At 35.5% G+C, this 26,476-nt stretch overlaps 1 protein-coding gene across 5 annotated transcripts in view; it reads right to left on the reverse strand.

Annotated features, from left to right (window-relative positions):
• The window catches only part of LOC149896925 (uncharacterized), an 83,934-nt gene extending 58,654 nt beyond the window's left edge, over nt 1-25,280 (reverse strand). For 3 of the 5 annotated variants that reach the window (XM_090117113.1, XM_090117112.1, XM_090117109.1), the window contains exons 1-2: nt 25,044-25,280; nt 58-878 (exon numbers count right to left, since the gene is read on the reverse strand). In XM_090117113.1, coding sequence (XP_089973239.1) covers nt 58-678 — 621 coding nt within the window. In that variant the 5' untranslated portion in view covers nt 679-878; nt 25,044-25,280. Of the gene's footprint in view, nt 1-57; nt 879-6,128; nt 6,284-25,043 lie in introns of those variants that run through there. The other 2 variants (XM_090117110.1, XM_090117111.1) reach the window with 2 other exon arrangements.
• Nucleotides 25,281-26,476: the final 1,196 nt, after the last annotated feature.

Here is a 26,476-nt window from a genome sequence, read left to right on the forward strand (position 1 = left end):
CTCTATCTCAAACAAAATATCATTGTTTCCCTACTAACAATCAAACAATCAACTCACCTCCTCCACCGATTTCTTCGAGAACTCGTTCATGGACACGATCCATTGCTGCACAAGTTCATTCACAATAACCAGATCATTATATAACCACGTCAACAGCTCGTTCACCCATTGAACGCTCGCCGCGTCCGCGCCCGTGCACGTCGGCACTATGACGCTCTGATGCTTCTTGAGAGACAACTGCTCTGGTCCAGGGGACATCCGACCTAATCTCTTCTTGTTCGGCGGAGTCGCGGGGATAAAGCCACTCGGCTTCGACGGCTTAAACGCCCCGGTCTTTATCTTTGCGCTCGTCGCCAACACGCTATCAGCACTGCTGATTATCTCGTTCGCCGTCTTCTTCGTTTCGTCACTACCTTTCTTTTCCACCTTCTCCTCTACTTTCCTCGCCCCGAACTTGCCGTACGCCCATTTCGCAATCCCCAGCAACACTATCGAGAATACTATCCAAATGAATACGAGCATCACTAGGTTATCCATCGCTGTGTCCATATAGTCGAAACTACATATGAGGTCGTCGACGGCTTCTGCAAGGTCAGCCATAGTTTTCCATGGTGTTTCCCACCATGCGGCGTGTTCACCCGCCGACGGTCTCCCCGATACTGACTTGGAGCCCAACATTTTTTCACTATTTTTGAATGTTCTATTTTCGAATCCAGCTGTGCGTCTCGCTCGCTTCTCTTTCGCGCGTTCTAAAACTGCATCACAGTCGTTTTAATTTAATCTGTACGTTTCTGAACGCATCGCACAGATAAATAATTCGTTCGTTCGTATTTATTGGCGGTTTCCGAGTGTTCAAATCGTTGACATTTTGCAGGGGACTGTAACAAAGGAGATAGTGGTTAAATTTTGTATTTCTAGTAATGGTGGGTTGGGAAATATTTTACGAAACGGTTTCTATTGAATGTGACGCGTGACTTATCGCAATAAAAACTTTACAGTTCGTAAAACGTTGCGGAACATTCTTGGATTCAGAAAAATAAATCACAGCTCAATGAAACATATAAACATTGTTGCGTTGTACTGCAGTATGACAACTTTCATGCGGTATTATAACTGAAAGGTATGGGAATCGAAATAATATACGATATACTTAACATATTTTTATTATGCTAAATGTGTATCAATGCCCACTAACCGCAAAACTGTATAATATCCAATACCTATTATAGTAGGTAATCTATAATAGGTAACGTAATAATGTGGTAATCAAGATATTTATTATTTACTAGCGGTCCGCCCCGGCTTCGCCCGTGGTACCTACATGTTTAAACTATCCTATCGCTCAAGTTGGATCGAACTGCACATGGTGTGCGAATTTTATTATAATCGGTTAAGAGATTTAGGAGTCCATTGAGGACAAACATTGTGACACGAGATTTATATATATTAAGATTATGGTATTTATTAGCCTAGACGAGACCGGGACGATAAGCTAGTTATTATATTTAAATATTGAATAAATTTAAAAAACCTAACAGTGATTACTGATAAGTATCATTAAGTACTTACATTATAAGTAGGTATTAATTATTATACAATACGTAACCAATTTCAAAAATTTTAACCGAAAATGATAAAAAATTGTGCGATTAAACCCTTCTAAAAACCTTTATTTTCATACAATATAATAAATAATAATCAAACACATACAATAGATAAGTCAAATAACAAAATAAAACATATAATTGGACATTACCTCACTCCTGACTCAGTGACCTCAACGTCTGACCTCAGACATGTTAATGATAAACCACTTTGGACGAATCCATATTTAAAATATTTATTATTAAAATCTTAATTATCGTTTGAAACATATTAAAAATGGATAGCGGTCTGAGAAAAATTAATAATAATTATTATTAAGTGATTTTAGACTAAAAATATTTTCAATATAGAGCGTAACACTGTATTTCGTTTTTGAACTCAATTAATTTTTTTTAAAGTAATTAAATATTTATCTATTTGTTCAAAATAATAAAATTCAATGTATATTTTTTAATAACACACCTTTTGAAAGCCGAAAAGCTAGTGTTTTCAGATATAATTGCGAAAACTTTTAATTTAATCAACACTTAAAAAATATAGGTACATAATATAATATATTATGTCATCTACCATATAAAAGAGACATAAAATAATGCACACATACAAATAAAACATCTTTTATGAGAGTCGTAAAAATCCTGCAGTAGTTACTTTAGTATGTACTATTTTAACTGCTATGGAAAATGTGGTCAACAAAAGACTATAATATTTTATTGCAAAATAAATATTATCCTACTAATATTATAAATGCGAAAGTTTGTGAGGATGTGTGTGTGTGTTTGTTACTCTTTCACGCAAATACTACTGAACCGATTACAATGAAATTTAGCACACATATAGAGGGTAACTTGGATTAACACATAGGATAGATTTTATCCCGGAAATCTCACGGGAACGGGAACTATGCAGGTTTTTCTTTTAAGACGCGGGCGAAGCCTCAGGCGGAAAGCTATTATAGCACATAAATTTAAAAACAAATGACATAATTTTCTTACACAATAAAACCCGCAAATCTTTCAAAGCACAACAATTCACCACTGAGCCACTGCTCTGCTATACGCTACTGCTGCCATACGATCTCTGTATTCAAGCATGACAATCCTTTAGTACAAGGTCAGGTCAGTCATGCCGTGACGGCCATCTTTATGCCTATCCTAGAACATGACCTAGTGTCTAGACTCCATTGTATATTGTTTACTCCTTGCGTAGAGATAAAACAAACTTTCATTGTTTACTCCTTATTAGCAGGAGGTTCTCAAACTTTTTAGAATGTATCCAAAAAACATTTTGCCTATCTTAGAACAAGACCTAGTGTCTAGATTTTATTGTTTACTCCTTGTGGGCAAGAGGTCCTCAAACTCTTCTGAAAGTAGCCCACGAAAGTCAAAATAACTAATCCATACTAATCTATGATATATAAAAAAGCTAGATACGTTACCCGCTCTCTATTTTGGCAAGAAAAAACTCAGCTAAGTGCCCGAGTTTCACTTAGTCACGCACTATTCAGCGTCGTGGCTGGACGTTCTTTTTATATTTTAATCGGCAGTTGTTATTACGAAGTACATGAGTGAGACATGTATTATGTCTCGTGCGTGAGAGTGAAAGAGAGAACAACTGTATTGGTGATAATGCGTTAGTATTAGGTATGTATTAATTACGCTGTTTTTTAGTGCAATGATGTTGGCGTATGCCGCGTCTACTAGTATAATAGGTCATTGATACTAATATTATAAATGCGAAAGTAACTCTGTCTGTCTGTCTGTTACTCAATCACGCCTTAACTACTGAACCAATTTGCATGAAATTTGGTATAGAGATATTTTGATACCCGAGAAAGGACATAGGATAGGTTTTATCCCGGAAATCCTACGGGAACGGGATTTTCTTTGAAAACGCGGGCGAAGCCGCGGGCGGAAAGCTAGTTTACAATAACGTAACAATAAAATTTTGTAAAAAAAAAACATACGAACTGATAGCGATGTTTAAATATATGATGCCTTTTCGTAGTAAACTGTTATTTTTCTTGTGTATTTTTTTGTTTATGTGTTTGATTTTTACTGCGAATAAATTCTAATTCTATTCTATTCTAAATATATAATAAAGAAATTTTCAATTAAATTATAAATAATCGTATCATCTAATCCTATCATCTAATCCAGCAATAACAAATGATTGTATTTCATAAATAAAAAGAATCACATTAACATTAAACTCTGTAGTGGTAGGTAGGTAGGTACCATTTGATGTCCTTGGTAAAACCACATATTTCCTGAAGTAAATGATACAGTTATTAATTAATTATGATATACATATCAAACACATTCATAATATTTAATAATATATGTATTTGCACTTTCTAGAAACTTATTAAAAAAAATATATGTAACTACTTTCAATAAATCAATACACTTTTCGTTCTCGCAGGATTTCGTGAATCGTGATAAAGATCACAAACGAAAATTTGGAAATTCAAACGGCAAATGCTGCAACGCACAAGCTATGTGAAGAAAACAATCTTACCAATGTAGCACTAATCATTCATTGTCTTTTTAGGTGTATAATAAAATTTAAAATTATTTATGGAGTTTCTTGCCGATTCTTCTCCATATCCATAGATACTGCTTTCCTAATCGGTGGTAAATGTTAAAAATATGTTATGACGATTCAATTATATGTTAATTATTATGTTATGACGAATAAATGCTTGAGTTTGGGTTAAAAAAAAATGAATTTTTCAATGTTTCGAAAAAAAATTGTTAAGCGTAATAAATAATAATATCATGTTAATTTAATTAACCGTTTTTTACATTAAAATTCACTCGTTATCGCATAACCAACCTCGATGATGTCACTAGCAAAGTAGCAAGGTCATTAACTATTGCTTCGAAACATGGCGGTTTTTTATTTTGTTAACCGACTGCAAAAAATGCGGTTTTCAATATGTAACGTATTTTCTGGGAGATTAGGCGTTTTTCTATTTTCTTAGTGTGGATTTTTTTAGTACCGAAGTAATTATACATGCTCAGTAAAGCGTGGTAAAGCTCGTTATACATATATATATTATATACTAGCTGTGCTCCGCGGTTTTACCCGCAGTGCTCCGCTCCTGTTGGTCTTAGCGAGATGATTACCTATAGCTTTCCTCGATAAATCGACTAGGTATCTAACACCGAAATATTTTTTTTCAAATCGGACCAGTAGTTCCCGAGATTAGCGCGTCCAAACAAACAAACTCTTCAGCTTTATAATATTACTAAGTAGGTATATACATATATTATATATCTGCCCTTTTATGTATTACGCTGTTACGACTAAACCATAAAGCACAGTCCCATAATAAATAGTGCCTAGATTCGAATTTATTCCGTGAAACTAAGTATTTGAAGACAAAATCAATTTCGAAATAAAAGTCCAAATATATAAAACACACTCAAAAAAAAACACCGTTCGCATTTCATCTCTCTTTTTATCACAAAAACCGGTATATAATATATAAAAAATAAAACAAGCTATAGCACACCGCAACCTTGCGACTATGTACAAGCTAATTAAAACATTAGACGATACAAGAATCACTCGAATAATTTATATACTCGGCAGTCGGCTAGAGTAATTAAAATCGTCTACACTCTACAGAATGCTTCAGAGGTTTTCGAATACTATTACTAATTTCTATTGTTATAGGTCCTATCCTTTTGACTTGCAAATATTAAAACTTTGTATTGTAATTTCCCAATTACATATACCTAAGTAAAATTAAAAATTTGAAAAAACGTTTCGTATCTAGTTTATTTTGGTAAATTTAATGTACCTAATTAATACCGTTATTCACAGGAATATTTTAGAAATCATCGATTTTTATAACTAAAACGTTTATTATGTTGGAATTCTGTTAATAACAAATTAAATGAAAATATATAGAAAGACATCAATAATGAATTATCACTAACTAATACTAATATTATCAAGCTAAAGAGTTTGTTTGTTTGTTTGAACGCGATAATTAAAGGAACTACTGGTCCGATTTTAAAAATTCTTTCGGTTTTAGATAACCCATTTATAATATATATATATAATAGTCACTAATAAAATTATTTCTTCAAAAACAATAATTTGACTGTCATCATTCATGACCCCAAGTTCAAATTAACAAATCCCTGATCTTAATGGTGTGTCTGCTCTCATGTCATTAACCTCTTGGGGTACATAAAGACATCTTTGAGCAACACTTGTACTCATTTCCTGGTAGTAATTTGTTTATAAACACTTGTAGAAGCCAATTATGAAAATGTATTTAATTTGATAAGTCATAATATAGTGTTTCTTTCATAATATATTTTCCGAATTTCTGTGTCCCCTTTTGCGGTATGGGGCAGATACATTAACATCTGCTTCATTGATCGATTTTTCTTTACAGGCAACTAGAATCAACTGTATGACCTACTATATCAAAACTATTTACTCACTACATCTTATTACAATATCCATGGAAAGCAAGAATACAGAATCCATAAAACACTTACCACTAACCAACAAATATCACTAAATAATATTCCAATTCAAAGCAAAAAAAATTAAATAAATTAAATTATACAAATTTATATCGATTTAAACCAACCTCAACACACACACAACCACTCGCTCGGACATCCGCGCCAAGACTGATTAAATTGTGCAAAAAAGAAACATTTATAAACAAACACGATTTACAACTTATTTAATTGGCAATAAGAGCTATTTTCGGATGCCGTAGGTGTGAGGCCGAGTTAATGCAAACATTGGAAAATGTTGCCAGAATTGTTTTTATTGAAGTACATAATGTTTTTGAATTCTGCTTTTTGTTGTGAATGAAAAAATATTTTTTATGGTAGTTTATAAATGCAAGGACACAATTTATGTTGGCCTCATTGTATGTATGTAATATGTATGTGAAAAAGTGAAAGTCTTATGTCCTCCAACGTTCCATCTATTATATAAATGAAACTTATCCAAATATAGTCAGCAGTCATAACAGATGGACAAAAAGATTTTTTTTTTTTTTTTTTTTATTTTATAGTAACCCTAGCAATAGGGCAGGCGACTCACTTGGTGGTAGGTGATAGACGCCGCCCATGACGATCACAGCGTTGGGAACACTGCGATCGTATTGCCGGCTTTAAGGTGGAAGTTGGTTTTTCAGGAAGGTGTAGGCTCTTTGCTTGAAGGTTCCCATGTCATATTGGTTGGGGAACACGGAAGGTGGTAAATTGTTCCACAAGAGTGTAGCACGGGGTAGGAAATGACGTGCGAAACGCACGGTTGTCGAGCGCCATGCATCCAGGTGGTGTGGATGATATTTTTGCTTGTGCCGGGCAGTGCGGTGGTGGAATTGTGCAGGTGGTATTAAAGCAAATAATTCCTCAGAACACTCCCCGTTGTATATGCGATAAAATACGCACAGAGACGCAACATCGCGCCTCAAAGCCAGAGGGTCCAGCCGATCGGTGAGCTCAGGTAGATCGACAATGCGGCAAGCACGACGCTGAAGGCGGTCAAAAGGAAGTAACTGATACTGGGGTGCTCCAGCCCATAGGTGCGAGCAGTACTCCATGTGTGGCCGAACTTGAGCCTTGTAGAGTAGTAGGCGATGTGCTGGCGTGAAGTACTGTCTCGCTCTAGCGAGCACCCCAAGTTTCTTTGAGGCTAATTTAGCCTTGTCTTCCAGATGACCGCGGAATTGTACGTCACTCGCAATGTCGATACCGAGAATTCCGATACAAGGCGTGGCTTTGAGAGGAGTGTTCTGGAATGTAGGTGACACTGCAAAAGACCTCTTTTTAGCTGAGAATACGCAAACTTGCGTCTTTGAGGGGTTAAACTGGACAAGATTGTTTTGACCCCATATTGAGACTTCTTCAAGAGATTTCTCAATTTTAGACACAAGTTGTTTCCGATGCTCATCCACTTGGTCCTGAGAGAGATTTGCAAGACCGGTATATGCGGCGTCGCCCGTGCTATCATCGGCATAACAATGTATATCACGTACTTGCAACATATCATTGATATGCAAAAGGAATAGCGTCGGCGACAGCACGCACCCCTGTGGAACACCAGCGTTCACAGGCAGGGATTCTGAGCATGTTCCGTCGACAACGACCTTAATGCTTCGTGCCTTGAGAAAGCTGGCTATCCATTTGCATAATCTCTCAGGTAGTCCGTATGAAGGCAGCTTGGAGAGGAGCCCCTTATGCCACACCCGATCGAACGCTTTGGCCACATCTAAACTAACTGCCATGGCTTCCCCCTTACTCTCAATTGCAGATGCCCATCGATGGGTCAGATAAACTAAAAGATCACCAGCCGAGCGATTTCGACGGAAACCGTACTGGTGGTCGCTTAACAGCTGGTGATCCTCTAGATACTGCAACACCTGGGAATTAATGATGGATTCCATCACTTTTGAGAATAAGGAGGTAACCGCGATCGGCCTGTAGTTTTTCGGGTCGGAGCGAGTGCCTTTTTTCGGTACAGGGTGTATCAGGGCGGTCTTCCAAGTTCTTGGGACTATACTGGAAGTGTAAGAGCATCGAAACAGACGCGTAAGGATTGGAGCTAATTCGGGAGCACAAGATTTAAGAACTATTGCAGGGATTCCGTCTGGCCCATTCGATTTATTGATATCAAGTGAAAGAAGAGCTCTACGTACGGCGCGTTGTGTGAATTTCACGTCAGCCATTTTGCTGTTGCAGTATGGGATGGTGGGTGGAACTCTTTCTTCATCATTCAGGGTCGAATTCGACGCAAAGAGTGTGGCCAACGTATCGGCTTTCTCGTTTGCAGTGTGGGCCAGAGTATCGTCATCCCTACGTAAAGGAGGAAAGGATGACTTGCAAAAGTTCCCCTGAACGGCTTTGGCAAGTGACCAAAAGGCACGTGTACCTGAGGGGTAGCGCGCAAGTCTCTCGCCTATTCTCCTGACGAACTCTGCTTTGGCTTCTTTGATGTTCTTCTTGTACTGTCGGGAGGCAGCATTCAACCTTTTTTTAAGATCCTTAGCGTTAGAATCCTTTCTTGCTATGGCTTTAACCCAGGCCTGAAAACATTCCTGTTTAAAACGGGATGCCTTTTTGCAGGATTGTCCAAACCAGGGTTGGGACCTGCCGCCAACGGGCACCACAGAGTAAGGAATAAAAAGTTCCATACCTTGCGTGACCACATCAGCGACTAAGTCAGCGCAAGCATCGGCATCCTCGGATACAAAGCAAATCTGACTCCATGGGTAGGACGCAAAGAAGGAACGCATCCCGTCCCAATCCGCCGATCTATAGTGCCAGACATGACGGTAGCTTGCGGGTCTAGGTCGAGATTTGCGTGCAACAGGCACATTACTCCGCACCAGGCAGTGATCGGAAGACCCTAGTGGAGCTTCAACTGCAACGTGGTAGTCATCAGGATGAGATGTTAGAAAGAGATCTAAAAGGGATGGCGTTTGGTCCTCCACGTCAGGAATCCTAGTGGGTGTAGAGACAAGCTGAGATAGGCCGTATGACAGAACGAAGTCGCAGAAAGTTCTACCCGCATAATCTGTCGTTCTTGATCCCAGCCAATCGGAATGGTGGGCATTAAAATCGCCCAGGATTTTTAATTTTTTTTTAATAATATACCTAGTTAATGTATATTATTAAAAAAAAATTAAAAATATAATATACATAATGCTACCTGTGGTTATCATACCTTTTTACATAGCTAAGAACATGCACATGTTTTTAAAAACATCTGCAGACACATTTTCATAGAGATTTGTTTCAATATCTTTGTTTAAAACGAGTTAACTTAATTACTTTAATGTTATTATTTGTAGTTTAAAAGCCATTTCTTTGAATTGTTTGCAGCGATATGGATTTTTATTGCTGAGAATTATTGTTTAACTCAACCTTTACATAAAAACTCAAAAAAACCCAGACCAAATAAGTAAAATAAAAAATTAAACGCTTAATGCAAAGATAAAGTGGCATTTTCAAGAAAAAAATTAAAAGTGCAATAACTCTTCAACGGCTAACTTTTGGATATGGTATTATAAGATCAAATCAGTTTGTTTTGACCCCTACTACACGCTCTTAACAGGAATAGGTCGACTTAACCTGTAACCCTGTATATGGATTGAAAAATTTTCGCGACTGTCTGTGAAAAAAATTTATATAATATTTGTAGACCAAGATAAAGTACTTACCTATTACCTATTTAGCATAAAATGTACACTAGTGCACTGACAATTTTTTTATATACGTTCCTCAATCACGCAGAAACGGCTGATCAATTTTCAATGAAAAATACAAACATAGTTTTTGTTACATCAATGAATACTACTGATTCACCAATTAGCACATTCCAAGAACATTGTAGTACTAAAAAACATGTCCTTGTATACAATAATGAATGATTCTCAAAAACTAGATTTCTTTGCCCATCATATTAAAAGATATGCTAATTATGCATAATTTGTCTAATTTTTTGTTTGTACGTGCTTTAATCATCACCTTATTATTTATATAGTCATTTTTTTGTTTGTTTGTGCAATGCAATGAAGGTAAGGAACGACTGGACCAATCGTACCTGAGATTAGCGCGTTCAAACAAACAAACTCTTCAGCTTTATAATATTTATTAGTATAGATTTAATCAGGTATTTCGCAAGAAAATCCGCGGATTTTGCTAGATAATTCTAATCACTACATAGTATAAAACAAAGTCGCTTTCTCTGTCTCTATGTCCCTTTGTACGCTTAAATCTTTGAAACTACGCAACGGATTTTGATGCGGTTTTTTTAATAGATAGAGTGATTCAAGAGGAAGGTTTATATGTATAATAACATCCATTAAATAGTGGAGAAGTACTGTTATTTTTGAGGTTTCTAATGTGATGTCGTAAAAAATTACATTTTTTCCGCTTAAATTGCAAACGCAGGCTGAACCCTACGAGTTTTATCAAAATAATGTACTAAGTATTATACACATTGAAAAGGTCTACAGAAAAGTCCATGATGGTATATGTCTATCTCTTATGGATAACCCACAATAACTTTTTTTGTCATTTACTTTTTACGACAAATAATGGCTAATTTTCGAAGCGATTTTAACCAATACAGCATTAATCCTTAACCAATTAAATACCTTGAATACATTGTTCATTTAATATAGATCTATATGGCCCTTTACACCGTATGATTTAAGTGAATATTTTCGAAGATATTACAGATTTAAAAATTGCGGGACGTAGCGTTTGCGGCGGTACCGGCCGGCCGGGCCGCTATGCTTTTATATAATACTAGCGGTCCGCCCCGGCTTCGCCCGTGGTACATGTTTACGTTTTCTCTACATAAGAACCATCCTCGTACTTCAAGGAATATAATAAAAAAAGAATTATCGAAATCGGTTCAGCCGTTCTCGAGTTATGCGCTTACCAACACATTTTGCGATTCATTTTTATATATAAGATGTACATTGTACACAGTACAACGTTCACAGTTTTTCTGTAGTGTATTTAGTATCAGCATTGCACCCGTGCGAAGCCGGGGCGGGTCGCTAGTAATACATAATATAGATTATGGATAATATAAAATACACACAAATCAGCACTCTGGTATTTCGATATATTAGGCGCGGGACATATACAAGCGGCGCGGCGCGCATCGGGCGCACCGCGGGCGCACTGCCGGCGCGCCGCGGGCGCGCTGCCGGCGCGCCTCGGGCGCGCTGCCGGCGCGCATCGGGCGCGCTGTTGGCGTCCGAAAATGATATTTATATAGAGTGGTTAAATGCATTTTCTTCATGCATAATTTAGTAAAATTATGTTTTTTGTGCTAAAAGAGATTAACATTAATTTGAAAGTAACGATTTTGTTTTGATAATTCCTTGTAAGTAAATAGCGAGGATAACCCCACGATTGCAAATATATCTTTGTTGAAAATGTTGGAATTTACTTGGAAAATTTTATAGTACTTTTAAAGTAATTTTAAAGTAGTACTGGTGTAATGATGGAAGAAAAGAAGGTTAAAATAACACAAAATTTATATTGTACTAGCGGTCCGCCCCGGCTTCGCCCGTGGTACATATTTCGCAATAAAAGGTAGCCTATGTTCTTTCTCAGGGTCTAAAGATTATCTGTGCCAAATTTCATCAAAATCGGTCCAGTACCTAGTTTATGCGTGAAAACCATACATACATACAAACCTTTCCTCTTTATAATATTAGTATAGATAAAATATGGTTTTCAAACACAGGTTTACATTTAAACCATATAAATCTTATCATTAAAATCTCAGTTCAAAAGTATTTACAGTACTGATCATTCCACAATATTATTACAATTACAAATAAATAAAAAACACAATCAAAATCAGGATTATCTTTATTTCTGACATTGTAAATACATGGGAACTTTCATTATGCTCTTCTTCATTTTCACTTTCCCTACTGCCATCACCTGTGTAAATCATTTCATCGATTAATTCAATTCACCTTTAAAAACAAAACGAAGAAGGGTATGTAATAGCAGCTCTATATAATTCCACACAGAGAGAACACATTTTTGACTGACAGGCTACCGTCTCCTACCACCCGATTTGTTTTTGATTGTGTATGACCGTGAATTGACCTCTATTTGGATGCGATGGGGGAAGCGCGCCTGCGGTACGCCTGCGGTACGCCCGCGGCGCAACCGTGGCGTGCCGCCTCGACGCCTGTCCAAAATTCTTCATTCATACAAAATGTATAAGAAGGACGTGGTGCAAAACAGATTCAAGAGGTGCGCTTATGGCACGCCCGCGCCCGCGCCGCTTGTGTTTGACCCGCGCCTTAGATAGTGTCAATGATAACAGATGTCATTGATAAGAGCAAAATTATCACAATCGCACGGGAATGAGGAGAAATTTTGTTTATTATAAATTTACTAGCTTTCCGCCCGCGGCTTCGCCCGCTTTGTCTAAAACATAATAAATTATATACTAAAACCATCCTCTTGAATCACTCTATCTCTATCTATTAAAAAAAACCGCATCAAAATTCGTTGCGTAGTTTTAAAGATTTAAGCATACATAGGGACATAGGGACATAGCGACTTTGTTTTATACTATGTAACTAGTGATAACTAGAAATATTATAAAATAATTTGGAAAATCCAAAAGTGCACGCCTCATAATTTTTTTTTAATAATTATTTAACTATTAATTATTATTTTTGTTTATTTAATAACAATTAAACCACATCGAATCAGACCCTGAAAAATGAAAGGGTTCTATTCCTGAGCATACTCAAGCGTAAGAGAAAAAAAAAAGACTCGATTAGTAAAGTATTTCGGTCGCTATCGTGTTAACAAGAAAATCCTCCGCACATACAGACACACGGACGTCCAAGACAGAACTTTTTTAAACTGTTTTTTAACTAGTTTAAATAACAAAAATGACATCAAAAATATCATGAATGTTAAAAATAGTGTTTTTTCTTAATATGTGTGTGTATGTATTATCTTACAAGTGCAATGTATGATACATAAAGACATTTTAAGTTTGAAAAATCAGATGTTTTGCGCGAAGTGACAGTAGTACCCAGTACCCACCTCAACGCTTCGCTTATGAGGCGTGCAATATGATTTATTTAATTTCAATTCATTTTTGGGTTTAACAATTATTATTATCATCCATGATTTGATAACAAATAGGTGTAAGTACTTCTATTATCTAAATATATTCATCAACTGCATTCTACCTTTCTTTTACGATCAGTAAAGTCTGCATCTGCTGAACAGATTTAGGTGTATTTTAATTCGATAAAATGTCGAATAAGTGTTTATTTTATATAGACTACAAGCCCGCATAGGACAAAAATATGGGTCAAATGAACCACCAGGGGACATATCTAGAACGATAGCAGAGCAAAAAATAATAAGATTCATCACTATGCCGTCACTTGTAAGCTGTCCAACTGAGTGCAGATGAGAATTGAAAAGTACAGGTAGACTCGGTAAATTTTGGTCATATATTTTTGTACGGCATTCTTAACCATCGATAGATCCATTAAAAATAATAAGAAACCGCTCAGTGCCGTACAAAAATGTGGGTCCACCAAGTCGGAATTTTTATTTAATTTCCGAGAGTTACCGGGGGTAAATTTGGTCATTTGACCATGTACGGCATCTGTGTTATTCTATTGCTATACTGCTTTTAATCCATTATTCCGCAACGCCGTACAAAAATCATGGGGACAAGGGGAAAAAATCGAGAGTTGCAATCCCCTCTCTTTCCCCACTCCAGGGGGTCATTTGACTAAGTACGGCTTCGGTTCCAAAACATTATCTAGCACTCAAAAGTACTATTAAAAGCAATGCCGTCAAAAAATAATTGTTCTTTTAAATATATACCAATAATCATCTTAATTTCATCAAATTCTTGATATAAAGAGCTGTAAGGTCATTTGACCCTGTACGGGAACTTTTTTTTTAACATGATATTGTAAAATTCAATTGTTGTATAGTATTGCCGTTCAAAAGAAACCGTTCTAAAAAAAGTTATAGAGAAATGCAAAACCAGAAATTTTGTTAAAGTTTAAACATCGTAGATTAATGAAATATAATAGTTTTCTACACTTTATCCGTTGTTTTAAATAGTATTAACATAGATAAATTAGGAAAAAACGATGCCGTACATTTTTGTGCAGACCACATCTTTTAGGCTGATGAAAGCGACGAAAGCTACAATTTTAAGGGTGCTTTATGGCCATTTGATACAGTACGGCATTAACATATTTTTACCCAACTACGGCAAAGCAAAAGGAGGGTTATGGTTGTTTACAGGTCATGAATGTATGTTCATCTATTCCCTCGTAACTTCTAAACTACTTATCAGAATTCGACAAATGACATATCATTTGTCGCGTCTAAATTGTTCACTGGATAACCAGCGACCAGCTAGCTGAAGGCTATATGGGGTTTCACAAAATCTAATGTGGCGCCCTCTAGCGGACAAAACATACAGAGTAAAAAAATAAAGTTAAGATAAATATGCAGTGTTTGGTATCATTTGAAAGCGCTTTACTTGTACATTTTGAATATGTATATATTACTAGCATTTGCTTGTGACTTTACCTGTATTCATGGACTGATTGCATATAATTCACATCTTTTCGTTCATAGCTTTTTTATTAGTTCATCAATTTAACGGAGTCCATTCCACCTGACTCCGACTTTCCAAGGTGATAATTAACCACCTCGAGCTTCTTAATATTAATGTATATTTATATTTTATTATAAAAATATAAAGCAAACATTTCGTTATATAGCTTTTTTTCTTTTTCAGATTTTTCCCCTTTGAACCAACGAAAATGTACGGCACATGAAAAAATATTATCTATGCATAAAATACTTTAAAAATAAATTTATTTCGTGTTGTGTCAAATGACCCCCTGGAGTGGGGAAAGAGAGGGGATTACAACTCTCGATTTTTTCCCCTTGTCCCCATGATTTTTGTACGGCGTTGCGGAATAATGGATTAAAAGCAGTATAGCAATAGTATGACACAGATGCCGTACATAGTCAAATGACCAAATTTACCCCCGGTAACTCTCGGAAATTAAATAAAAATTCCGACTTGGTGGACCACCATTTTTGTACGGCACTGAGCGGTTTCTTATTATTTTTAATGGATCTATCGATGGTTAAGAATGCCGTACAAAAATATATGACCAAAATTTACCGAGTCTACCTGTACTTTTCAATTCTCATCTGCACTCAGTTGGACAGCTTACAAGTGACGGCATAGTGATGAATCTTATTATTTTTTGCTCTGCTATCGTTCTAGATATGTTCCCTGGTGGTTCATTTGACCCATATTTTTGTCCTATGCGGGCTTGTAGTCTAATAGTGAGCGTGGTAAAATATGTGTATTAAATACATACAATAATCAATAAATAAATAATAAAAAAAAAGACGTGTGGCACTCGGGGACTGCCGAGTGCCGCGGTAAAGCTATTGCATGCTATGCCTTCAAGCCACACCTCCAGTCGGAGTGGGGAGTGTGAGGTTTTTTCGTTACGGAATTTCTGGATTCGGTTCCCGAGCTCAAGGCCCGCGATAGAAGCTATGCAATAGGTGGCAATAGCTTAATAAATAATAAAAAACGATAAAAAAATAAAATGAAACAAAACAGGTTCAATAACTCACGTGTCGTAACTGTTTAATAATCTGTGGTCACAAATAAAACATGTTTTTCTATAGAAATATCTAAAACTTATGGAGTGTCGAAAACGCGGTCGCTTTATTCTATGCTAGTATAGTGAAATAAAGGGCGATGACCAGTACCCTAATGCCAACCCAGTTGAAATTACGTCATCATGACTTCACTCCACAAAAAGTGAGGCTGATGACGTCACCACTTAAATGCTAAGTGAATCAGGTATAATTAGGCGTGCCGTATCCACCTTCGAAAATACCTATCTATAAATGTGGAAAATAGACCGTATTTTACAAGCGTTAGAATTCGTTTTTGTTTATTTTGGTTCTGATATTTTTAGTCTATGGTCATTATAGATTGAGGTTGTTTTTAAGAAAAAAATCAAGGAGCAATTTCAAGACTATAATAACCTATATCGATGTTTCAATGTTTGGATGTTTTAACAAACATCATAATTATTCATAACACGACTAAACATGCTGAAATAATTTATCTTATTCTTAACACCTATGTATACCATGTTATGTTTACTTGCAAATAAATGATTTATTTATTTATTTATTTAACAATGCAACTTTCGCATCATCACTACATAGTATAAAACAAAGTCGCTTTCTATGTCCCTATGTCCCTGTATGCTTAAATCTTTAAAACTACTTTTTTTTTAATAGATAGAGTTATTCAAGAGGAAGGTTTTAGCATATAATTTATTATGTTTTAGACAAAGCGGGCGAAGCCGCGGGCGGAAAGCTAGTTTATAATATAACCATAAATTCACGAATAAACTTATATCCTCTTCCTTTTATTTCCATAAATTACAGACATATAAAAATGTAATATTTTACGTACATGCGTGCTTCAATTAAATATAATTTGGCCTAAAACGAGTACCAAAGGTGAAGGTCCGCCCCTATGGGACTGAAGTATTGTAATTTGGTAATTTGTTTTTATTAACCCTGTTTGATACAACTTTTACTTATGTAACATTATTTTTATTAAAGTGTATTAAATTTCCGTTAAAAAGCGCGTGTTTTTCTTCCGGGTAATCTTCGTACTGGGTACCCACTACCCAGTTTTATTAAAAAGAGATATACGAAAAAGTGAATTTTAAGGTATGATGTTGGATAAACTTCTGATTATAACTTAAAAATAATAGGTTAGAAAATTAACGCGAACGGATTCAGTGATACCCTTATTACACTACCCGATATCAAGGGCCCTGCATCTAGGGTGGGCGTGTACCCTAGTTAGTGCGGCGCTTATTACACTTCTCTGCGAATTGGGCCCTAACTCAGTTTATACGCGAATGTCTAGAGAGATAAACGTATTGTTGCATTTTACATTATGCCGCCGTCAGTATCGAAACTTCAAAAAGTTGCTGTAGCAGTGGCAACCGTTGACGCAATAACAAATATTAAAAAAGAAGAGAAAGATCTGGGTGAAAGAGTATTTGCGGTTACGTGAAAAGCTTTCAAATATGCAAATACTAAGCGTGCTTGAACCGGGAGTTTTAATGAATTAATTAGAGTAAGTGCAGAACAATTTGAACACTTGTTGAGTTTTAAAACAATTAAATAAACAATTGATATAAACAATTTATTTATTTGTTAACATGGCGGTGTGATCACAAACATTTGGAACTTCCCTTTTAAGTTATATAAACCTGTAGTAGGGAAGTTTGGTGACACCTTACATACAAAAGCAGCCACTCCACGCAACAGTCGCGCGGCAACTGAGCTCCCTAACCGCCCTAAACGTTATTACATCACCCAATCTGCAGGGCGCTTAGGGAGCTAGGCAGATCGGGCAGACCCGATCGCCCTAAATCGGGACACTAACTCCCTTCTTATTACACCACTCTTAGTTAGGGTTAGGGTCCCTAAAAATTGGGTGGTCTAATAAGCCTTTGAATAAATGACCGGATTAAAAAGCTATGGGCTCTGCCACTCTCTAGTCTCCTATCTAGGCATATCCAGACATAAAAATTTGATCATAAAATCGCTTCGACGTGTTAAGAAAGGAAACAAAACAAGCACATTTTTGCATATACATAAATCTAAAGAGTATGTCTGTTTGATTGTATGCTAAACTCAGGAACTAATGCTCCGATTTCGAAAATTATTTCAATGTTAGATAGCCCATATATCCAGGAAGGCTATAAGCTTATAGCACCATCAATTCATCACGCTTAGACCGTAACGAGCGGAGAAATGCGAGTAAAACCGAAGGGCACAGCTAGTTTATAACATTAGTAAGTACAGGATATATCCATATTTAGCAGACTAAAGACATTATGGTGTTTTTACCCCACAATAGACGAAAAGGCGCCTGGCAAAATGCCATTTACAAGTAATATCGACCGAATACGCAGCCAATCAGCAAGTTACAGTTGCTACTTGCTAATATTTCAAAATAGGACAATAACAAAGGTACTAAATCTAGTCTGTACTTTAGTGGATAGATTTGTTCTGTCTGAATGGCTCGAAAAATAAGTACAAAATTTATTTAAAAATCTCTTGCTAGTAAAAACCTACATTAATAGTATAAAACAAAGTAGCTTTCTCTGTCCCTATGTCCGTAAGTATGCTTAAATCTTTAAAACTACGCAACGGATTTTGATGTGGTTTTAATAGATAGATTGATTCTATACGTAGATATAATTTATTAGATTTTATACCAAGCGGGGGAAGCCGCGGGCGGAAAGCTAGTATGTTACATATTTACAATTGCATCCGGGTAATGCCAGTATAAGTGGCTAGTAAATCCATACTAACAATCCATACTAATATTATAAATGCGAAAGTAACTCTGTCTGTCTGTCTATTACTCAATCACGCCTAAACTACTGAACCAATTTGCATGAAATTTGGTATGGAGATATTTTGATACCCGAGAAAGGACATAGGCTACTTTTTATTGCGAAATATGTACCACGGGCGAAGCCGGGGCGGACCGCTAGTAATAAATAAAACCACTTATTAAAAAAAAACAATATTAAAACTAAATTAATATAAACAGTCGTGTTTTTAATGACTTATCTGCTTTATCTTGGTCTAATCTTTTTTTTGTGGCAATTTTTTGCTTATTACATCATACCTTAAAAATATATGGAAAAATAATAATAGTTTAAAAAAACTAAAAAACACGCTTTTAGGTTGGTGTTTTTTTTTTTTTAACTATTATTTATTTTATCAAATTAGTGTATTGTCATCGGTCCTCAATAAATCTACAAAGTTTGAACGAAATCTGGCAGTTTAAAGTGGGTCAAAATCGCGCCCAAAGAAGTCGGTTACAAACATACAGGTGAAGCTAATATAAAGCGTGTAATAACAAAATGTTACTTCAATGTCGCACAGGCCTTCACGTCGCCGTCGGTACTTTGAGTTGTAATAATTCCAAGCGCGGATCCAGGGGGGGGGTCACGGGGTCATGACCCCCCCCTGGGCTAGGTCCACGACCTAAGTGGACCACTAATTTAATATTAACTTTTTTAAATTAACAAATTAATACTGTTCAATATGATGTTTTTATTGAATTTTGAGACATAAAAGTAATATAGAACAATGAAATCAATTACAAACGGTAACGGAAGAGAATATAACAAAAATTATAGAAAAATTTTATTAGGGTCGACCTGTGGTCGTAATTTAAGGACAAATAACAGGTTTTTCGATTTAAAAAAAAAACTATAACTGCGGAATAAAGTGTAATGGTAAAGTTGTATGTAATAATTTTTTTTTCTACAACTTTTGTTGTTACACTTTTCACACAAAACCTCAAATATCGAAATATCCCAGTTCGTGGATAAGACATAAAATAGCAAAATTTTTTTTAAATGAACAATAGAAAATACAGTCAAATTACAACAAAAAATCGGCCAAGTGCGCGTCGGACCCGCGCACCGAGGACTCCGAGCAAACATATTTTTTCATTATGTTGCAGTTGTATCTTACAATTGTTTGTAAGTGCTTAAGTCGTTGCTTTTAACCAAATTTCAAGACTGTGTTCAACTGTTCACGGGAAGTACCTTGTAGGTTTTGATTGATGATTCCCTTGCAAGTAGTTGCGAATTACAGAATATGCGGCTCTAATTGCTTTTTCTTCAGATTGCGTTGACATAGAATTTGAATTAAATAACAGATTTAAGTTATTATAGACCTGAGTTCTGATGTGAATATCAATTAAATACATGTCGACGTTCATGAGTAAAGGGATTGTAAGTTTAAAATTATTTAAAAAATATATTTTTATTTAATTTAATCAAATAATTTGGGTTATCGCCGTTATTACTACATCTGTGCTATAACACGATACTTTTTACTCAATTTCAAGGCTGTGTTTACGGGACAGGGTGCTCCCTGCAGGTATTGATTCCCTTGCTAATGTCGAAATCCTACTGTCTACGGTCCCTTGATGTTGTGAAAAATTCAAACGTTTTAGCCAACGCAATCAAAAGATGCAGCTGTAATTGCTGAAATTTTTCGACACTCCCTAAGAAATCAAAACCTACAGGGTAGTTCCCGAGTACACAGAGTCATGAAATTTAGTACAATCAAACGTCTTATAACGCCGACTAGCTTACCGCCCGCGGCTTCGCCCGCTTTCTCTAAAACCTTATAAATAATATACTATTCCTGTTGAATCACTCTATCTTTAAAAAAACTGCATCGAAATTCGTTGCGTAGTTTTAAAGATTTAATCATACATCGGGACATAGGCACAGAGACAACGACTTTGTTTACTAATTGCGAAAAGCATGAATTTTTCCTTAGATTATAATATAAAAAAATATATAAACTTACAACCCTGTTACTCATGAACGCTGACATGTATTAACTTGATATTCATACCAAAAACTCAAGTCTATAATACCTTTACGCTATAATAAAATCAAACTTCTATGTCAACGAATCAGAAGATACAGCCGTAAATGCCGAAAAATTTCGCAAATTTCGACATTCGCAAGGGAATCAAAACTCAAAACCTACAGGGTACTTTCCGTAAACTCAGAATCTTGAAATTCGGTACAAAGCAACATTTTATGGTACAGATACAGGAATAATTGCAAAAAATATATATTTTTCAAGTTTGTCTGCCTATCAAGACCCTGTTTCTCAGGAACGCGTGGAGGTATCAATCTGAAATTCATACCGAATACTCAAATCTACGGTTCCTTATAGCTGTGAAAAAATCAAACTTATAAGCCAACGCAATCAAAAGATACAGCCGTTTATGCCGTAAATTATCGCAAATTTCGACATAATCGCAAGGGAATCAAAATCTATAGGTATTGTACTACTTCCTGTGAACACAGAGTTCTGAAATTTGGTAAAAAGCAATGTCAGCACAGATGGAGGAAAAATTGCTAAAACATACATTTCATGCCTATCAACATTCGCAAGTGTTGCCAGGAATCAAAACCTACAGGGTACTTCCCGTGAACACAGAATCTTGATATTTAATTTTTATTTAATAGAAACTTACGTCTTATAGCACAGATAAAGGAAAAATTGCAAAAAGCATAAATTTAATATTAAAACATATAAAAATGTTTGTACGGAACTCTTGGTTCGCCAATCCGACTCGCACTTGACCAATTTTTTTAAAATCTACGTATCAATTAAATTACCAAAATATAGCTTTTGAAAATTGACCACGTCTATGTGACCCCCCCCCTGGCACTAAAGCTGGATCCGCCCTTGAATAATTCCCACGATTATATTAAACAAAATACTTGTTTGTTTGTTCACATGATTCTTTTGAGAAATTCAATTGTAGAAAATATATTTGTGATTGTATATATTTTACAAAAACTTCCAAAAACAACGGAATAATCAATTGTGTTAGTACTAAAAATATTTACATGGTTCTTTTGGTGGAAGAACATTCGTTTCTTACGTAGTTTTAAGTTTATTTATTATTTATAATTTATATTTTTTAGTTTATTTATAAAAAAAAAATACCAACAGTTTTAAAACTTTTAAAGCAGAATTATAATTCCGGAAAAAAGAGCTCTCGACAACTTACTTAAAAGATAAATTATAACAATGTAATCCTACTATCCAATAGACGATATATATACCTATGTTGGTTATTTTTATTGTACTAGCTTTCCGCTCGCGGCTTCGCCCGCGTTTTGAAAGAAAAACCCGCATAGTTACCGTTCCCGTGGGATTTCCGGGATGAAACCTATCCTATGTGTTAATTCAAGTTACCCTTTATATGTGTGCTAAATTTCATTGTAATCGGTTCAGTAGTATTTGCGTAAAAGAGTAACAAACACACACACATCCTCAGAAACATTCGCATTTATAATATTAGTAGGATAAAATAATTGGTACAGAGATAAGAATATAGTTGGATTAGCACATAGGCTTCGAGTAGGTACCACGCGAGTGAAGCCAGGAGTTCAGTCTAGCAACGAGATTCTAATGTTCGAACTCCTAGCCTTATTTCTCAAACTATACATTATAAACATACTTGTCATAACCACTGTCCATTAGCGGTCATTTACTCCATAATATATGTATAATACTAGAGGTCCGCCCCGGCTTCGCCCGTGGTACATATTATTTCTCAAAAAAAGGTAGCCTATGTCCTTTCTCGGGTATCAAAATATCTCCATACCAAATTTCATGCAAATTGGGTCAGTAGTTTAGGTGTGATTGAGTAACAGACAGACAGACAGAGTTACTTTCGCATTTATAATATTAGTATGGATTAAAATCCATGACAGAACCAGTCCTACAAGGTCATATAATTATATAGGATAACCGTATATTTCATAGAGTACCTAAATAATAAATACTATGACTTATGAAGTTATGAGGTAGGTATAATACTACTAAATCTATATACTAATATTATAAAGTTTGTTTGTTTGTTTGAACGCGCCAATCTCGGGAACTACTAGTCCGATTTGTAATATCGAAACCCATATCCCCATATCAAAACCCGTATCAACACGAGCGAAGCCGGAACAAGAAGATAGTTATAAAAAAGTTATTGAGGTTGGAACAGTGAAGGGACCACATATTATAACATGACGTAAGTATTTTTGACCTTTGACAAGGGCGCCTTGCATATTTTCGACAAATCGGTCAATGAATTCAAAACCACGTCTCTGATTTTAGTGGGACTTTTAATACATATAGTTTTCGGTTTACTTACGTAATCTATACTTCTATAGGTACTACTAATATAAATCTTTATAATTTAATATATTATAAAGGCGAAAGTTTGTAAGTATGGTTGTATGGATGTTTGTTACTCTTTCACGTAAAAACTACTGAACCGATTACAATGAAATTTAGCACACATATAGAGGGTAACTTGGATTAACACATAGGATAGGTTTTATCCCGGAAATCCGAAAAACGAATCTATGCGGATCCGAAATCCGAAAACTACGCGGGTTTTCCTTTGAAAACGCGGGCGAAGCCGCGGGCGGAAATCTAGTAATTTATATACTATATCCTACTGGCTACTACTATTATAAAGGCGAAAGTTTGAAAGTATGGATGTATGGATGTTTGTTACTCTTTCACGTAAAAACTACTGAATGGATTTGAATGAAACTTTACCACAATATAGCTTATACATCAGAATAACACATAGGATAGGTTTTATCCCGGAAATCCCACGGGAACGGGAACTATGCGGGTTTTTCTTTGAAAACGCGGGAGAAGCCGCGGGTGGAAAGCTAGTTATGCTATATATTATAATATTATAGGTACCTATGTTCGGTAACTAGGAACATATTATGCAGTTAGACGTTGAGTGACGCTCAACGTTCGGCCTAGTCACTGAATTGAATGTTGTCATTCAATGCATGCGCTAGTCATTCAATCAAATAGCAGATTCAACCAGTTGACGGCGACAGATATACATACATAGTGCACAATAATGTAGGTATTTAAAGTTTAAACACGTTTTACAACTATTTAAGTTACTTTTATCAACGATGTCAGTTTATATGCAAAATGTAAATATTTAATTGCAAAGATAAATAATATTTAATATTTTATGTACCTATGTCGCGGTGGATGGATTGGTACTTATTAAATAGGTAAACACACACAACACTTCAACTTCAACTTTACATGCCTATTTCTAAACTTACGATAAAGAGGAAAGATTTGATTGTTTAAAATGAAGACTTCGAAACTACTGGACCAATTTGAAAAATTCTTTCAGAGCAGAATACTAGGTACATTATTCCGAGACATACCTAAGTATGTTTAATTGTTTAGGCTATATATTTTTTATTTGTTTTTCATTCCAGGTCAACCTAGGCGGAGCCGTGATGAACGGCTAATGTATTCTAAACTAACAAGTAACAATTAACATAACATAAAATATGTGAAGTTTCAATGCACTAATCTCTGCAGGCGCTGTACCTACTTGATGCCTCAGTGCTATAGGCTACCTATATAATATTTATTTGTACCACAAGCGAAGTCGGGACTCGGGACGCACGTACTTATTACATGTAAATCGATCGATATTTCTTAACGCCCCGTTTAACCCAATGACCTAGCTTTTAACCACGCGGCGACAATCGACAAAATTATTCCATTACTTAATTAATTTTTAATTCCATTGAGTGTTGTAGAACGTTCTTTATGTGGTAAGAGAAGAAATGTGTGTATCAAAAAATAATAAAATAAAATATTACATATTTACAATTAAGTAAGTGTAGGTACCTAGTAAGAATACGTAGGTACTGCAGTTTTTCCATATGCTTAAAAATATCTGCATAACTAATATATTAAAATAAGATATTTATTTTAATATTCCAGTAGGTAAATACATATTTTAATATACAAGATACATTTAATAAGTACAAATAAATTATAAATAACGTAAATAATAAACAGCTGACATACAAAACTTGGCCTAACAAGATTCGAATTAGGAACAACAATCGCAAAGCTTTCCCAATTAATTAGGTGAAAATTAATATTCAGATGAGAAGTAAATATGTGGAAGCGTTAAGGAATTCTAATTTTATTCGCATCTTTACACTCTATTGATCAAGTTTAGTCGATTCCATTATAATATTATGCGCATACATTTAGCGTATTGTCACACACTACACTTGGCGTATCAAATTTTTATATTTACGAGCTTCAACGAATAAAACTGCTTTATTTTATACCTTTACTAATACACCATAAAACCTTACTATTTACTTGATAAGTATCACTGTACATAGTTAAATAAAAAACTTTATTTACCTTGCTTTGAAATATAAACACAGGTTGGACAGTCAATAATCAATATTATGATTGTTTATTGAATACTTTTTACGAGCACACTCAAAGGAAAACACATAAATACGATACGAATTTATTCCCGTGTCAAATTCGGCATGTTTTCAATACAAACACTAGAATAACACATTACTAACGAAGAAATCGATAAGCGAGCAGAAAGCGACAACCTCCACCTACGAATTCAAACACCGCACTGATAAAAAAATTCAATATGGCGGACCGCGGATGGCCGATGGGCGATGGCGACAAGTCCAGTGTTGCCACCAGTTGCCACGACGGCGACATGAAGGACCACAGAGCAATGAAGGACATGGTGGACATGGAGGCTATTGTAATATCGGTAATATCCCATCTAAAAATCTTTTACGCGATGCGTTACATTTGCACAAGTTGCTTGTGAAAGCAAGGCAAACGATTAGGAACGGTATGTTGGGTGAATTAATTAATTTTATTATTTAAATTTTTGTTAAATATTTAAATTAAATTACTTACTTTATCTTAATCTTATTCAGCGAAGAAAAATATGAAATTTCGTAGTTACAATCTCTTGTTTATTATTCAAAACCATAAAATTTATTAACATAATAATTGAATTTTAATTTACAATTGTATTGCTTTTACCAGTAGAGAAATATATGAATTTTAAAAAAAATGGTTGTCTGTAAAGTCGGTTTACTGACGATAGTTGAACGTGACAACGTCCGCGTCCGATTGTGCTTCATTGTCGCTCGTTCCGCGCTCTCGCTTGCACTTCAAGCTTTACATGGAACGCCTCAGAGCGAGGTAACGCCGCATGAGTCATGTTTTTTCGTGCGTGCAGCCGGCTCTATAGAATTATAAGACGTTGTCACGTCAATAACTAGTGGAATGATAGACGAGAATAAATAATTAATATTGAACAAAGAAATCAAATTTTTCACGGTTAGTACTTCGTCTTGCAGCTGAAAAAATATAAAAAAAAATACGTGTGGCACTCGAGGACTGCCGCGGTAAAGCTATTGCAAAGCATCGCATCGCTATGCCGGTTGAAGTGGGGGGTGTTAGGTTTTTCGTTAAGGAATTTTTACATTCGGTCGCTGCGCTTAAAGTCTGAGATAAACCGAGCACTAGAGCGCATTATGCGGCATAATGCTTAAGGGCCCTTAGTAGGTGAACACGGCAAAATGGACTGTTTTCTATGAGCTATAATTGAAAATATTGAAGTTTTTTCGCACTGAAATTTCTAATATGTATTACAGAACGTATGTGTGATGGGATGACTGTTTCCAAAACACGATTGGAAAAATTTTGCTCGATAAAAAAAAATCCTGAAGTTACCTCTAAAATATCATATAAATGCTCATTACAACTGTATTTTACGATAATAATTCGTATAAAATCACAAATACATAGGT

The sequence above is a fragment of the Colias eurytheme genome, chromosome 27 (assembly GCF_061535395.1).
Source record: "Colias eurytheme isolate Ceu_HAF_F1 chromosome 27, ilColEury1 Martin Lab GWU primary, whole genome shotgun sequence".
Classification (NCBI taxonomy): Eukaryota; Metazoa; Arthropoda; class Insecta; order Lepidoptera; family Pieridae; genus Colias; species Colias eurytheme.